Below are 14,646 nucleotides of genomic sequence, written 5' to 3'. Positions count from 1 at the left end.
CCTTCTTGAAAGGTCACTGAGGTCGAATTTTGATCCAGGGTCAATAGCAGGTTCCGCAAATAGTTGGTCGATGTATTTTGCGGATTGTTCTGGTCCAGGACACAAGACCCCTAAGGTAATTTATTGCAGTGGCGGTCACTCACACGCGCCCCAGTCTCTCAACATTAGAATGTATTGGCATGAGCCCTTTGAATCACTGACCGAACCCTTCTGTCCTCGAGAATCTCGAACATGGGCCATATCAAAGGGAGCCTCTACCAACAACGCGATGGGCGTTGTCAGCGGGAGGATACGCTTCACCGGTGCCACGGTTCTGATCGTGACCAAGATATCCCTAACACTGCTTGCTTGACAAGGTGGAAAGCTTTCGTCGAGTTGCGCGGCGACATTCAATCCATCCCGAGTGTTCCAATTCGGTAATACTCTACATGCTCGAGACCAGTCTTGCAAGGCACCTTTGTTGTCCAATACCGCTATCAGATAGATATCGATGTATCTGCCATTTAATCGTCCGGAACCCTTTCCCTAGAAGACGAGCAGTCCGTGGAACTTTTCCATCGGAGCTGTCTTGGTCAAGAATGGCCATCATACTCGTGTTCTTCCAGCGCTTCAGTGCGCAATGACAATACCCGGAAAGGCCGCGCGGGAATGTGACGGAGCAAAAAACCTTTGCAACCCTTCCGCCTATCCGCTTGAGAGGTCCTAAAACTGACCTTGACAAAACTTCTCGATCAGCCTCGGATGGCATAGGGATCATGATCCTCGTTGATTCTTGAGGTATGAAAATCCGAGGAAATTGTCGGGACGAGCGGCGTTTTCTGCATGGCAGGGAAGAATGCTTTTATCGCAGCCGAACTCAGCGATATTCACAGGGCTGGAAGGGATACTCGAGTGCACTGATGTCAGTCATCGCTGATGTGAGATGACAAAGGCAGGCATAAGTAGCTACTGATATGCTCGCCGACTGTGTTGCAGTTCAATTCAAAACGCCCAGTACGAATCTGGGTGACAAGGTCTGGATCGGTGGCAAAAAAATGGAAAGGCCGGCGTTGGTCATTCAGTAGAATGGCGGAATTGTTGCCATTGGAGTTGCAAGACGAGACCAGCAACCGACATACTTTGAACCAGCGAAGAGTTCAGGCGAAGTAGCCACGAGTGCCGTCATGACCTGGGTCTACATGTGACAGACGAAGACGTTCTGGTCATCGGAGGTCCTGATTTTCTCCTCTAGCAGCCATAAGCTCTTGTTCCTGTAAAGTCCAACAACGAATAAACTATTTACTGCTCAGGGAGTGACTGCCCAGATCGTGATGATGTGAATCGCTGCTTGGGGCGGCAACGTCGGCCATGTTTACGTAGCAATCCCCCGCTTTTTGTTGCTCAGCCGATTCGGCGGAGCTGCGCTTCTCGATGCAATTGGTGTCGATGCAAGCATGGATGTATCCGTAATGTAATGCCTGGCGGCAGAATACTTCCCCGGCCTCTCAGGTGTGGGGAAGGATGGCGTATGGGTGGATGCGAGCATAGCCAACGAACTCCTTTAGTTCCAGCGTCTCCGTGTTGATTACTTAGTGTAGACGCATGACAGGATAGATGGGGCCGTTGGGAAGAGCAACTCAGCCCCAAAGATGCAGCATCGTGAGCTCGGAAAGGTAGCGCAGGAGTTGGGCCCGCGGTTGAGGTGAGGGGTCTCACATGTGTCCAGGGAGTTGGGAGACCCCAGCTACTGTCCCCTGCGCCAGCAGTTTTCATGAGTCTGCAGCAGATGACTCAGCGGAAATATTCCGGGTGGCACGGGCACATGGGCAAGTTCCATTTAGGAAGCTCGGCCAGAGTCTCTCTTATCTTATCTGTGTAAGTGTGTCCTCGTGATAAGAGTACCTACCTAGGTAAGGTAGTTAATACCTCAATACGGATACAACCATCTCTCACAAAACGATTGCAACCTCGTGTAGCCGTACTTTCCTTCATGGACCGACTTCATCTTCATTAACAAATATTTGCGAATTCATGACGGAAGCATCCTCCGACGCCCCTCTTCTCGTGTTGCCGGCCACCACCGCAGTTACTCTGAGGATGCTTCTCCAAGAGCCGGTGCAACCGACCGCGTCGTGGCTGAGGAGGCACTCACATACTCAACGTGGGCCAGCATCGAAGCTTTTCGGGTTTGCCATCATCCCTGGCGAAGCCTCTGCACCTGGCCCCCCAATGTTACCCTCCCTATCCCGCATCCCACAAATCATGATCCTAGCCATCCATTTGCTTTTGTTAGTCTTGGGTCCTCGGCAATCTGTCTAGTGCGATCAGTACCACTAAACAATGGAAGCCCCGGAAAGCCATGATCGTCTCCTCTCTCGCTCTCGGGCCTCGGCGGTGTGACGCCTTGCTATCTCATTTGACTTACTGCTCAACTACCCTCCGCTGGTGAAAAAAACTGTGCAACGATCTCTTTGATAGTCCTCCTCTTTCACAAGACCTTTAAATAAAGGCATTGCCTCCTCCTCTTTTTTCGCAGCAATCAACCAGGGAACGCATTGGCTTCTTCAATTAACTAACCATGGAAGAGAAAGAAGCTATCGGGGCCGACGGTCCCCTCGATCCGGTACATCCGCACCCGAGTAACATCGACACTGAACAACTCGAACCCCCTCGACACGACCCTACAGCATTTGGTCGTCACAGCTTACAGATAATCAGACGGCCAGCCCCCGCTGCCAAGCCGCATGCTGACGGCCAACGACAAGACGGGAGCACTCCCGGCGGGAGAGATGAAGATTCGTTTGATGAGAAGATATTGCAACGTCTGCCACGCAGTATCGACACATTCCGTCGCCCGGCATCAGCACCACAAGATCAACATTCGTCCCTACGGTCCCCCAGAAAATACACCACCCGACCAAGCCATGACTTTGACCGTCGCTACGACGGCCCCTTTGGCCGGCCGAGTCTCGCCATGACCCGGCGAAGTTCTCGATCGCCCACACGGCCTTCGAGGGACGCGGGCACACCCCACACACCCGGCGAGGCCACCGGAGTAGACGGTGTGGACGGCACATCTGGACGACCGGCCTTCCAAGCCACTCCCCCACCATTAAACTACAGCCTCCGCACCCGCAAGATGGCCATCTTTCTCTTCTGGACCCTCCTTCTAGTCGACTCCACCGCCATGCCGATAGGACTGTACTATGGTCTCTGGTACGGCGTGGGCCCCGGCACAAACACCCCGACGGAAAAGAAGCAGAAGTTGACCCCGAACGCCGTCTTCTCCATCGTGACCGCCACCGTGGGCGGCTCCAGCATCATCGAGTATTTTTTGCGGCTCTGGCGGCTTTGGCGCAAGGGGAGCAAGTGCCGCGTGATTGGCGCGCACCGATGGTACTTCGACTGGTTTCACTGGAACTTTACCCTGGGATGGGTCGTCATCATGGTCGAGCTTATCGTGTAAGTGTACCTCATATTAATAACTCCTGTTTGCATATATCCACGGAGATACCCCTTTGCTGATGCGTTGAAACAAGGGGCACCATCCCAAAAAACCCTCCAATCCGCCTTCTTTCCATGCCCGTGACAACAATGCTCTTCGTCTTCGGCACCGAGCTCCTCCTCGTCGACATCTGCCGCGCCTTCCACGTCCCAGCCCCCTGCCGCATCTCCTCCATTCCAAAAGGCGCCCAGCTCCGTCCCGGGATTTACTCTTTAATCGAGGACGTCTGTGCCGTCGACGGTTCAGGCGGGACCGATTTCCGCATCGCGCTCGACAGGCGCTACGAGGCGAGCCATGTCTTCCGCGCGATGCTGAGACGGTTGGGCCTCTTTTGGGCCATCGGCGCCGAGGCGTGCGCGGTGCTATGTACGACCTTGATATTTACATTGAGCGACGGCGAGGTCGCGTATGTAATTGGATGGTCGTTGCCCTTCGTATGGGTGGGCATATGGACGCTTGCGACGTTTTGGTATGTAAATTCTGAGTTGAAGAGAGAGGCAAGGGCTTGGTCTGAAGAGGTTGCCATGGGAGTTACATGGGCCATGTCAATGGTCTCAGTCTGATGGGCTTGATTTGATATAAATAAACCAGGATGAAAGATACAATGAGACACAACAAAAGAAAATCAAGCAAGGCCCGCGAAATATTGATGCTTGGAGATTGATCTTGATTTTACTTCGTCCATGTCTATGCTTCCAACGGGACTCTCCCGCCAACCAAACGCCTCGTCACGGCGAGTCCTTAAGACGCCGTTTTCCCCAAAGTTCATACATGCAAGGTCTATTCCTCGAGACCTGTCTGAATTGTCCCCGCGCAAAACCCTTGTGATAAATACAGAGAAAGAAAAACTTCGTCCAATGAAGGTACAATGGCGCAGGCTGTCGTCTCCACGCCTACCGCTTCCGTGTGTCGCGACCCTTCTTTTTACTCTTCTTCTTATCCTTGGGCAAGTCTAGCATCGTGCCCTTGAGCTGCTCCGCCATTGTCCGGAGCATGTAATCATCCACATTATATATCCGCTCGCCCCACGCGTTGTGCTCAGTCACTGCCGCTTCGTCTGGGGCGACAGATTCCGAGAATCGGCCAAGGCGCGAGGGTCCGGGGCCGCCACCTGGCTGGCCGGCGACGTCCTCCCGCGGCGTGCCTTGGCGGGTGCTAGAGGCGCCCGAAGGCGCACCGCTCTTTTCGTTGAACTCGGCATCGTCGTCTTGGATTTCCTTCTCGGCCGCCTTGGCGGCCTCCACGTCTTCCTGGTCTTCGGCCTGCTTAAGGTCCTCGGCCACAGTTCTCGACGGTCCGCTGTCGCCCCCGCCCAGGAGACGATCCATGGCGGCGTTGGCGGCATCATCGACCAGGTCAGTCCCCTCAGTGCCGAGGACATCGCGCACAGAAAGCTTGTTGAAGTAGTCTGTGGTGAAGCTACCCTCCTGGATGACCACGTCATCCAGCATCTGCTTTTGTGACGCTTTGCGAAGAATATTGGCTTCAATCGTGTGCTCGCTGACGAGACGGTAGATGTGTACGTCCCGTGTCTGGCCGATACGATGGCATCGATCCTGGCATTGCTTGTCCATGGCTGGGTTCCAGTCTTGATCATAGAAGATGACGGTATCGGCACCAGTCAGGTTGATGCCCAACCCACCGGAACGTGTGGATAAAATAAAGCATAAGATACGTGGGTCATGGTTGAACCGGTCCGTCAGAATCTGTCGCTGCTCGATCTTTGTCGCTCCGTCAAGCCGAAGGTACTTGTGACCGTGAATATTGAGGAACTGCTCGAGAATATCCAGTACCTTGGTCATCTGTGTAAAGATCAGGGCACGATGGCCACCGGCTTGGAGCTTGCGGAGAAGCTTGTCCAAGGCTTGGAGCTTTCCACAGTCGTATTGCAGCAGTCGCTTGTCCGGAAACTGGATACTGTGACGCATACGAGATTCGTGCCACGGATCGATGGGCGCTTGCTTGGGCATGAAGGGAGCCCACCGGACGGGAGCTGAGAGTTTGAGGTCCTCGTCCGTGAAGGCCTGTGCTGCCTTTCTTCCCAATATCACCTCGTTCATGTCGCGAGTAATGACGGCGGGTGTAACACATGTAAACTTCTGGATGATTGTCTGCATGGAATCAGCTCGGTCATCCGCTGTATGGATGACGGCATGGAGGAAGTCGGAATCTTCCGCAAACCAATTCAAGATCTGAGAAGGCACTCTTGGCTTGGGTTTTCGTGGTCTCCCGTCTAGTCCAAGTGTCAAAAAATCAATGAGACGCTTGCCATAGATGGGTCGGCGTTGGCCGCGGAGAGCATTCAGGTAGACGCTGTGCTGCAATTCCTCGAAACGGCGCCATCGAGCCAGGCTGTCCAGATACATAACATTCGACTCGACTGTTGAGGGGTCGAGATTTGTGCGAGCGAGATGAGCTCTGGTGTTTTGTGCCTCTCTGAGTTCCATCAATACTCTATGAAGGCTGAGCTGCGAAATACGCTCCGCAGTGGTGTTGGACATATTCTCGTGTTGTGTAGGCATCATGTTGAGAACCCCCAGGCTGACAATAGACATTGGCTCTACTGCAAGCAAAGATCGGTGTAGGAATTGATCGGTAACTTGAAATTCAGCGGGGACGGATTTCTGCATCCTGAAGGACGTCATGATGGGGCGGTCCACAAACAGGTCAGGATGGTTGCACACTTTCCGCAGCTGCATCAGGCAGTTGATGATGGAAAGGTAGTTGCCAGAAGACAGCGTCTCCCGAGTGTCAGTACGAGCCAAGAAGCCATCATACAATTCGCGCTGGCGTTTTGAAAGGCGACAAAACTCGACGTGCTCGTACTTGGCTGGCATTTGTTTTTCGACGTCTGCCTTGAGTCTTCTCAGTAGGTACGGCCGCAAAACCTTGTGCAGCTTGGAAATAATCGCTCGCGCCTCCTCGTCCATCGTCTCACGGCCGTTTTCCAGAATTTGAGACTCTGGCTTGTGAAACCAATCGTGGAACTCTTGTAAGTCTGCGAATCCCCCCACGCCATTTTCGGCTGGCATCAGGAAGAAAAGCAGCGACCACAGCTCGGTAAGATTGTTCTGAAGTGGGGTGCCTGTGAGTAGAAGCCTTGCCCGAGTATTGAAACCGAGCAGCGTCTGCCACCGCTGGGATTTGAAGTTCTTAATGTTATGAGCTTCGTCGAGGATCATGTAGTGCCATCTCCGGCGCTTGAAAACCTGCTGGTCCTGGATGACAAGCTGATAAGACGTGATGCAGACGTTCCATACGTCGTCGTTGTTCCATCCCTGTCGCTTGCGTTTTCTCTCCTCTTGTGTGCCGTAGTAGGAGAGAATCTTGAAGCCAGGGCACCATTTCTTGAACTCCATTTCCCAGTTGAGCATAACACTTGTTGGTACGATAACCAGATGTGGGCCCCAAACTTCATGGTGACAGGCGAGGTGAGCAAGTAAGGAAATGGTCTGGATGGTTTTGCCAAGACCCATCTCATCGGCGAGAATGCCGTTGGTGTTGTTCGCATACAGTCCTGCAAGCCAGTCCAACCCGTGGTGCTGATATTCACGCAGAGTGCCACGAAGCAAAAACGGGATCTCGGTCTGTTGAGGATGTGGGTTTGGTGAGGCTGACCTACTGACGACATCCTTTGCTCCTGGGGTCGCCAAAGACATTGTATCAACATCTGAAGGCTTTGTGTCGGATGTAGGGGGCGAGTGGCTTTGTTCTGGACTGGGGGGAACAGTAATGATGTCGGTATCAGGGGTGACATGATTTGTTGGAGTGGGGGCGGTAATAGAAGTTGTGGCTGGTCCTGGTGCGTCTGTTGATTTTGATAGTGCATCCGACATCTCAATGTCAGGAGAATTCAACGTCTCAAGTGTCCTGTTGGTGTTGCTAGGAGCCTCCACACTCTCTGCTGTAGATCGACTGTCCACGCCATTGACCAAGGCCTGATCTGATTTGGACGACTGTGAGGGGACAACGGGCTGATCTGTGGACTCTGTGATTTCGATACCATCATCCTGGTCACCAACACTTTGTTTAGTGACTTGTGGCCCAGTTGTTTGTACTTCTGTGTCAACCTCCATCTCATCGTCGTCCAAGAAAACCCCAGGATGCTGGATCAGAGACACTTCATCGTCATCTTCATCTTCCGCCATCTCTTCTCTGAAATTTGATGACGCCTCAGCTTGCGGAGATGGGGCATTGGTCGTCGAAACTGCGGTGCTTTCACTCGAAACCGTATCGCCGGGTGGCGCCTCATCCTTGATTTGCTTCAGCTCGGATTTCCCAAAGAGCATCCCCAACAATCCAGAGGGTTCCTCGTCGCCGTCTTCCTCTTCCGACTCTTCATCCGCAGGAGAGCTATCATCGCTGTCATCCATGTCAGTGGATCCCATGTCATCGTCCATGTCGACGGACTCATCGCTGGTGTCTTCTTCTGGGTTTGGTGTGAGAAGTTTTGAGTCTGCCTCGGACTCCACGCCATTGATGAGGTTGTTTTCAGCTTGCTCGTCGGGAGGTAGTTCGGGCAGGTTTGCGTATTTGGCTCGAAGCTGTTCCATAGTGAGCTTCTCGTCTCCAGCGTCGGCAGTGTGATCCTCGCCCGCTTCCTCTTCCTCTGAAGATGACATGACGTCGTCGTCGTCATTGCCGGAGTCATCGTCGTCCGCGTCTACCGACAATGCCTGGCTGTTCTCCAGGTCGCTATCAAGGTCGTCAATGTCATTGTCATTGTCTTCGTCTTCGAGATCGTCCTCATCGGACAAGTCCGAGTCCGCCTGTGTTCTTCTTGCTTGCAGCTTTTGCTCTGACAAATTGACTGCCTCCTGAAGCGCAGCTTTGACTCGACGCTGTTCCTCAGCTTCCCATTCTTGGATCCTTTGCCGATTGATCTCGTACCGAACGTTTTCCCAAGTACCAAACAGGCTTTTGACAACCACTCGGTATCGCCCAATCCACAAATACCGCGCCTCGACTTCAAGTTCTTCTGCTGACTTTGGTTGGCGCCGGAGCCAAGCATCCTTACAAGCTTCGGCAATTTTCTTGGCTTGCGCTCGATGTCTTTGCTGCTCTGCAATCATCAGCTTGCGGAAGTTGGTGACAGCCTTGGCCATATGGTCTGCATGAGCCCATTGGCGTGGTGGCTCCTCTTCCGCCTCGGGTACAAACAGGGAGCAGCGCCCTTGTGAAAGGATACCGCCGGGCTCGACAGCCTCTTCAATGCGTAGGACGATCTGAGCTTCCTTCTGGGCCATTTCATTAGTGTAGCTAGGTCCGTCCTCTGGAACGAAAATACCACCCTCCTCAACGGGTATCGTCTGCGCCTTCTCCCAATATTCTTCAAAGTTGGGCCCGATTCTTAGCCTCTTGCTTACTTGTCCTGGGTGTACGACAGGTAACTCGGTCGCGCGCACGCGCAGCTTAATCCACGTACGATTTGGGCTGCTCGCTGAAGCTGTTGCCGCATTGTCGTCGATGGAACTGCGGCGGCCCCTCCTCGTCCGTGTCGATTGTCTTGTTGGTTGAGTAGATGGAGAAGGACTTCGCTTCCGCGTGGATCGAGAGGTAGGCTTGGTCTCGTTCGCAGTCGACTTTCGGTTGGAGGTCTTTGCGAGAGGCGCTGCGGGCTTCGCTGTCGATGGTTTCCGCGAGGGAGTCTTGGACTTGGACGTCCCGTTGGCGTTGGGCGTCGGCGTCGCTGCGTGTCCGTTGGTTGAAGCATATTTGTTCTTGGAGGGCGGACTGCTGTTAAGAGCTCCTCTCGTCATTCGCTTGCCCGATGGCGGATGGAACTCGAGGGGGATCGTGTTGATTCGACCAGACTTGCGTCTGCCGTTGTCGATGAAGGAGGTTGGGCCCTCCGCGGTGATCTTTTTCCATGGCGGGGAGATTTGCTTCTTTTTCTGGGCGGATCCAGGCGCAGATGGCGTAGATACGCGACGTCTTTTCGAAGGGCGTTCGTCATCATTATCGGAAGAGGGTGCGGGAGGAGGAGGGGAGGGTGATGGAGTTGATGGCGACGATGGTGCCGGCGAGCGGAGGGGCAGGCCGATGAAGTCGTTGCCGTTGGGGGTCAGTTGGCCTTCAAAATCGTCGGATCCGAGAGATTCGAGCGGTGATGACGGCGGATCGGTATCATACTGAAGTTGAGGCGCGGTTTGTTTGTCGCGTTGGGAGTCGATGACCTCGTTGGTGGCATGCGCAGGGTCGGACGACGCGGTCTTGTTCATAATAGCAACGGGGAGCGGACGCGAGATGGGGCCGTGATCTCGACGGGGCCGGCATCTGAAGCATCAAAATTAACGTCTATGGAATGGTGAGTGCTCAGAGACTTCTGGTTTGAGGTTTGAACATGATGACACGTCTTGGTGGCCGGCTGCGTTGGAAAAAGGATGCAAAACCAGCGTCGCCAGCAAAAAGTTTGATGATAGATTTTTTTGCAAAGATGCAGCTCCGGCCTTGCCTGGGCTAGCCGAAAAGAGAATTGGGTGCTTGGGCGGCTTGCCTCAGACTCGGGGCGTAGAGGTCGGTCGGGTGGTGACGGCGGACGATGGAAGGTCGTTGACGCTGCAGCTGCACACCACCGTGACTCAACCGCCAATGTAGAGTGCCAAAGGTACCTACCGTTAGGTACCTCACCCTACCTACCGTGTAGGCCAAGGGAAAGACGGATAGTGCTCCCTTGAACCAACTGTGACCACCGCGATGAGTGACAGCAGTCAGGGTGAGCTCGCCGAATCAGAAATCAGGTTTTTGCGGACTGGTCCCACCTCGGCCTCCGGCTGGCGTACACCTTCAAAAAGTCACCAGTTTGAACCTGCACGCCTCAGGCATCCCCGATGTCCGGGGCCAGCCAACCACAATCGAGGGATTTGGCTAGCAATCATCAACCGAGTAAAGCTTCGGCTCTGACCTGCGACGACATCACATTCCAAAATCAGGTAATTGGGCTGCATCGGAACCACTACCTCGGCCACGGTACGCCCCTCACATCCTCAATTGACTCCGAGTCGCCTTCACAATCTAACACGCGCCCTCCTGCAGATGCTGTCCCAACGATTTGCGCGGGCCTCGACGGTCCGCGGTGCCGTTCAGGCCGCCCGACGAACTCCGATTGTCCAGCAACGCACCTTCTTCCCTCCTCAGTTCAACGACCGCAAGGTCCTTGAGGAGAAGTACCCCGAATATCCGACTTTGTCTGACGCGGAGGACCCCAACATGGTCAGTGACGCGGCAATTGAGGACGAGAGGCTCGGTAGCGTTGGCTAACTTCCAGACGCGTAGAATGGCGGCTATATCAACCCTCCCTTCATCAAGAGACAGTTCCGCGACCCCCACGGCGACTGGTGGGACAAGCAGGAGCGTCGCAACTTTGGCGAACCCGTCCACGAAGACCACGACTTGCTCGGCATGTTCTCCCCCTTTGAGTACACCTGGACCACCACCGGCAAGGGTCTGGCCCAGATCGGTGCCTTTATCGTCGTTTTCCTCGGGGTCTGCGGCGTCGTCAAAGCCAGTTACCCGGACAAGGTGTCATACCCGAGAGAATTCCCCGACGGACTCGAGAGGGAGTTGGGAGGTGCTAGCGCTCTGCGGGTAGGTTCTGCGGCGGCTACACGAATTAAAACTACATGACTAACATCATCATAGGCGAGAAAGGCTGGCGACGCTGATCCATGAAAAGTTGAGACGTCCGGGGTTACGAATGGTGACGCATGTGTGTATTTTAGAGCAGAAGAAGCAATCCTTTGGGAACCCCAGCAGCAATAAGTTCATATGTCCTCCACCGATGCCCCTACAAGAGTCATTGGCATGTCACAGGCGGCTTGAACGCCCCATGCTAGCTCGACAATCAATTGTGCCTGGTCGCCGCAAAAGGATTCACGTGCCAACGGGTTTCTCCCAAACGAGGGGCAATGGCGCAAGGTAGGCAGGTACCTAGCTATTCAATGGGCGAGTCTTCCCGATGGCAAGTGCCACATTTGCGCTGGTCATTTCTTTTCGGACGGTACGTCCCAGGAGGACGGCAGCTTTGGCCAGGTTCTTCTTGCCTCGAGACAGCCCTGCACCGCATTCAGACTGCTGCCTTCCATCATATTTGATAGTGAGAAGCAAGTAACAACTTACTGTAACAAAGACTTGTTCTCTATTCACCTTGGTACAATCAGCAGACTTCATATCAACCCAGCAACGACGTTATTCAGTGTTTCCAAATACCCACCTCGATCATCGGGTTGGACAGTCATCGTAAATTGTGTCCATCTTCGTCTTCTCGCAGTCCTGCAATCCTGAAGGTTTGTTTCTTTCGGAACCTCTTTCACAGCCTCGCGCGGCTATCGAAGCAACTTGCAACATGCGTTTCGAGAATTGGGATGTCCTGTTGTTCCCCAGCGACGGGCATGTACCGCTGAAGGAGTTCAAAATAGACTGCTCTGTCATTCCCGACCCTGGTCAGTCTTGGCGAACTCTGCGGCCATGGACATTACTGATCAGTCGATGCTTTGACAGAATCCGGACCAGCCTTTCCGTCGAGGTCTTCTGGCCTGCCGACTGTCCATGGCTTCGTCCCTAGTCTCCACCGCAACACCCCGCTCTCGATTTCCATAATGTCATGGACAAAGCCTCCTGTCAGCGACATTACTCGATCCGCCAGCAAAGCCCCCGAGCTCGTGGCATTCGCGTTCCGAGTGTACATCGACGGAGAGCTCATTGCGTAAGGGTCCAAACTCTCGATATATATGCTCGTTTCAGCTTTTGACGAATTATCAGTGAGGACATGTGGAATCAAGACCGGCAGACACCTCTCGTCATCCGTCAGAGTTTGAGTGAGTTGACACAATTGCTAATTCGCAAATTGGCCTAGGGAAGTCGCTGCTAATCTGCCTCATTACAGAACCAAACAAGTTTGGCAACCAAGATGCAATCAGGTTCCCGGCGTTCAACGAGAAGTATTTGCAAGAACACAGCTGGAACCCCGCCGCATGGCTTGGCCGCATCCAAGTGATTATCACAGAAGCGTTCCTGCGCGACTCGGCAACTTTTCCCTTGGAGCGAATCAAGAATGTCGTTGCGTTTTCTTTTTGTCACGCACCATTAGGTTAGCAGCAGCTGGTGACCCCATTTACTGCCTGGACTGCGTGCTAATCATCATCAATACAACAGAGACTCTTGAAGGTGCTGCCATTGCCTGGCCGAACCGCCACATGTGGGAAAATGTCTCCCTGCCATACAGTATGCCCTTGACGGGTTGTACGCCTGACCATGGTCCAGCTTTCCAGGAAAGGCCGGCAAGGATTTTAGGAGATTTTTCGCAGCATCCTGCGTCTTCAACTCCAGCGTCCTCTACCTTGCGTGACTTCCAAGCAAGAGCTAGCCCATCAACTCAGGACCGTGCGACAGGCAGTCTTCGTCAGAATGCTAGAGGGGGATCTCATGGTCAAGCGGTCCATCATACCTCACCACACACCGGCGATCCCCCAGGCGCAGTCAGCATAGTGCACCCATCACTCGTGCATCAAAATACTAGCGTGTCTGGTGACGACCCTGCACTACTCAGTTGGATGAGTTGGGGTCTCTCGACTGTCCCCAGTCTAGCTCCTAGCCAGCTTTATCCAAGCGAATCTTCCACAGGGGACCAATTTGAGCAGAGTGAAACTTCGTCGACCTCAACTTGCGTTCCAGCGTCTACAACTACCAACTACGTCCCTGGTAGGCTTAGCCGTTTTTCTTCCAGGTTTTAGGATTCAGCTAAACTTCAGCAGTTGTCCACCGTACGGAGTCACAGTTTGCCCCGTACTCGAACAGTAACACGTTAAGCATAGACTCGGCAACACCGCATGGAAACTTCCCTCTGTCGGCTCAGAAATACAAAATTCCGATACCCGCGGTTGAGGTCAAGTCTCGTAAACATTTTCAGGCTCAGCGAAATCCTGTCGAGTCGCTGACATCAAAACTTCCCAAAGTAGAAGTGCGCCGGGAGCTCTCGGTAAAAGAGGAGATGCTGGCACGCCTTAACAGGCAGGATCTGTCTGAGCCAGTCTTTAAGTTGATTGAGCCCATCAGTAGGGCCAGCCGCGCTCCATCTTTGGGGTCAGAGAGGCAGTCTGCGGCAGAGAAGAGTTACCGACGATCTGTGTCATTCGATCCAGATGTCAAGAACATCAGATTTCGAAGGTCGCAACCTCCGAACAAGCCTATCCGGTCTAAATGCAACTTCACGCCCCTTGACATTGAAGATGTTGTCAGCAATACCAAATATGACCGTTCCAATCCCATACTCTGACTACCGGCTACAAGGTTAGGTACCATCGCATGACGAGTTGAAAGGGGATACGTACCTCGGCTTTTGGTACTGATGAGTCTTGCTTCGATTAGATAGTCAAGTATGATTATTTGAAAGTATACGTGATCATGGAGTTGTGGGATGAACAAGGTTTGCGGTGTGCGCCACCTTGGGCCTTGACTCTCCTGGGGGTCATTCGGCGATGAACGATGTGGGAACTTTTCACCAAAACCACGCCAGCAATTGCAACCCGCGATTGACGTTTTGTACCTCACGTGATAAATAGAATTAAAAAGTTATCTCTCCGGGCGTATCACTGTTTGGTGGACAGCCAGTCTCAAGTCAAGAATGTCGTGATGATCCGAGACTGTACTTGGGCTAGATTAAGTTGTCCAACTACGAGCCGAAGACCGATGGATAATTAGGGGGGGTTCTTGGGTTTTGCAGAAGTGCGGGATTCCCACGATCCACTGTAAGGCTGATTGAATGCAGTCCTTCTATTCTCATGCAATTTCACGGATTATCTATTCCTGGATGGAAGTCCATGGTACATTGCAGATAGATTCTCTTGGGCCCAGATGTCGGATGGCTTATGCCTAACATAGTCTATTCCATGAGCCGCTCCGTTCCGTAAGCCGAGTTTACTTGTTTTGTTCAGGCTCGCCTTTCCGAATTCTTTCACAGATCTACGAACATTTGATCATCCTCCCACTGGATGACCTTTTTCGAGACTGTTCTTCCAAAGCTTTGTTTCTGGTCAATATTGCCCATACCCGATCCATTCTGTCACACCTCACTCTTCAACGCCATAGCGAGTTAGATATTGGGAAAGCCTTTGGCGATTAGATTTAAAACGTCGGATATTCTGCGCGTGATGACGCCTCCCGAA

The 14,646-nt window shown here is 53.2% G+C and overlaps 5 protein-coding genes across 5 annotated transcripts; 3 read left to right on the top strand and 2 right to left on the bottom strand.

The window, feature by feature from the left end:
- Positions 1-424: 424 nt before the first annotated feature.
- Positions 425-589, bottom strand: CORC01_06220 (uncharacterized protein; the record flags this gene model as incomplete). The annotated part of the gene is made up of 1 exon (XM_022617861.1): positions 425-589. The coding sequence occupies one exon, from the start codon at positions 587-589 to the stop codon at positions 425-427; it is 165 nt and encodes a 54-aa protein (XP_022475578.1).
- Positions 590-2,557: 1,968 nt separating this feature from the next.
- On the top strand, positions 2,558-4,047 carry CORC01_06219 (uncharacterized protein; the record flags this gene model as incomplete). The annotated part of the gene is made up of 2 exons (XM_022617860.1): positions 2,558-3,441; positions 3,519-4,047. 2 exons carry the CDS (start codon positions 2,558-2,560, stop codon positions 4,045-4,047), a joined length of 1,413 nt encoding a protein of 470 aa, XP_022475577.1.
- A 330-nt stretch (positions 4,048-4,377) lies between these two features.
- CORC01_06218 (SNF2 family domain-containing protein) lies at positions 4,378-9,705 on the bottom strand (the record flags this gene model as incomplete). Its single annotated transcript, XM_022617859.1, has 1 exon — positions 4,378-9,705. One exon carries the CDS (start codon positions 9,703-9,705, stop codon positions 4,378-4,380), a length of 5,328 nt encoding a protein of 1,775 aa, XP_022475576.1.
- A 609-nt stretch (positions 9,706-10,314) lies between these two features.
- On the top strand, positions 10,315-11,155 carry CORC01_06217 (NADH:ubiquinone oxidoreductase 20.1kD subunit; the record flags this gene model as incomplete). The annotated part of the gene is made up of 4 exons (XM_022617858.1): positions 10,315-10,416; positions 10,520-10,696; positions 10,760-11,071; positions 11,126-11,155. The coding sequence occupies 4 exons, from the start codon at positions 10,315-10,317 to the stop codon at positions 11,153-11,155; spliced, it is 621 nt and encodes a 206-aa protein (XP_022475575.1).
- Positions 11,156-11,828: 673 nt separating this feature from the next.
- On the top strand, positions 11,829-13,757 carry CORC01_06216 (uncharacterized protein; the record flags this gene model as incomplete). The annotated part of the gene is made up of 6 exons (XM_022617857.1): positions 11,829-11,925; positions 11,984-12,188; positions 12,245-12,300; positions 12,369-12,572; positions 12,638-13,183; positions 13,237-13,757. 6 exons carry the CDS (start codon positions 11,829-11,831, stop codon positions 13,755-13,757), a joined length of 1,629 nt encoding a protein of 542 aa, XP_022475574.1.
- Positions 13,758-14,646: the final 889 nt, after the last annotated feature.

Source organism: Colletotrichum orchidophilum, assembly GCF_001831195.1.
Source record: "Colletotrichum orchidophilum strain IMI 309357 chromosome Unknown Scaffold_46.1, whole genome shotgun sequence".
Classification (NCBI taxonomy): Eukaryota; Fungi; Ascomycota; class Sordariomycetes; order Glomerellales; family Glomerellaceae; genus Colletotrichum; species Colletotrichum orchidophilum.
The sequence above is the reverse complement of the archived record's forward strand: the minus strand, read 5'-3'. Positions and strand labels throughout refer to the sequence as shown.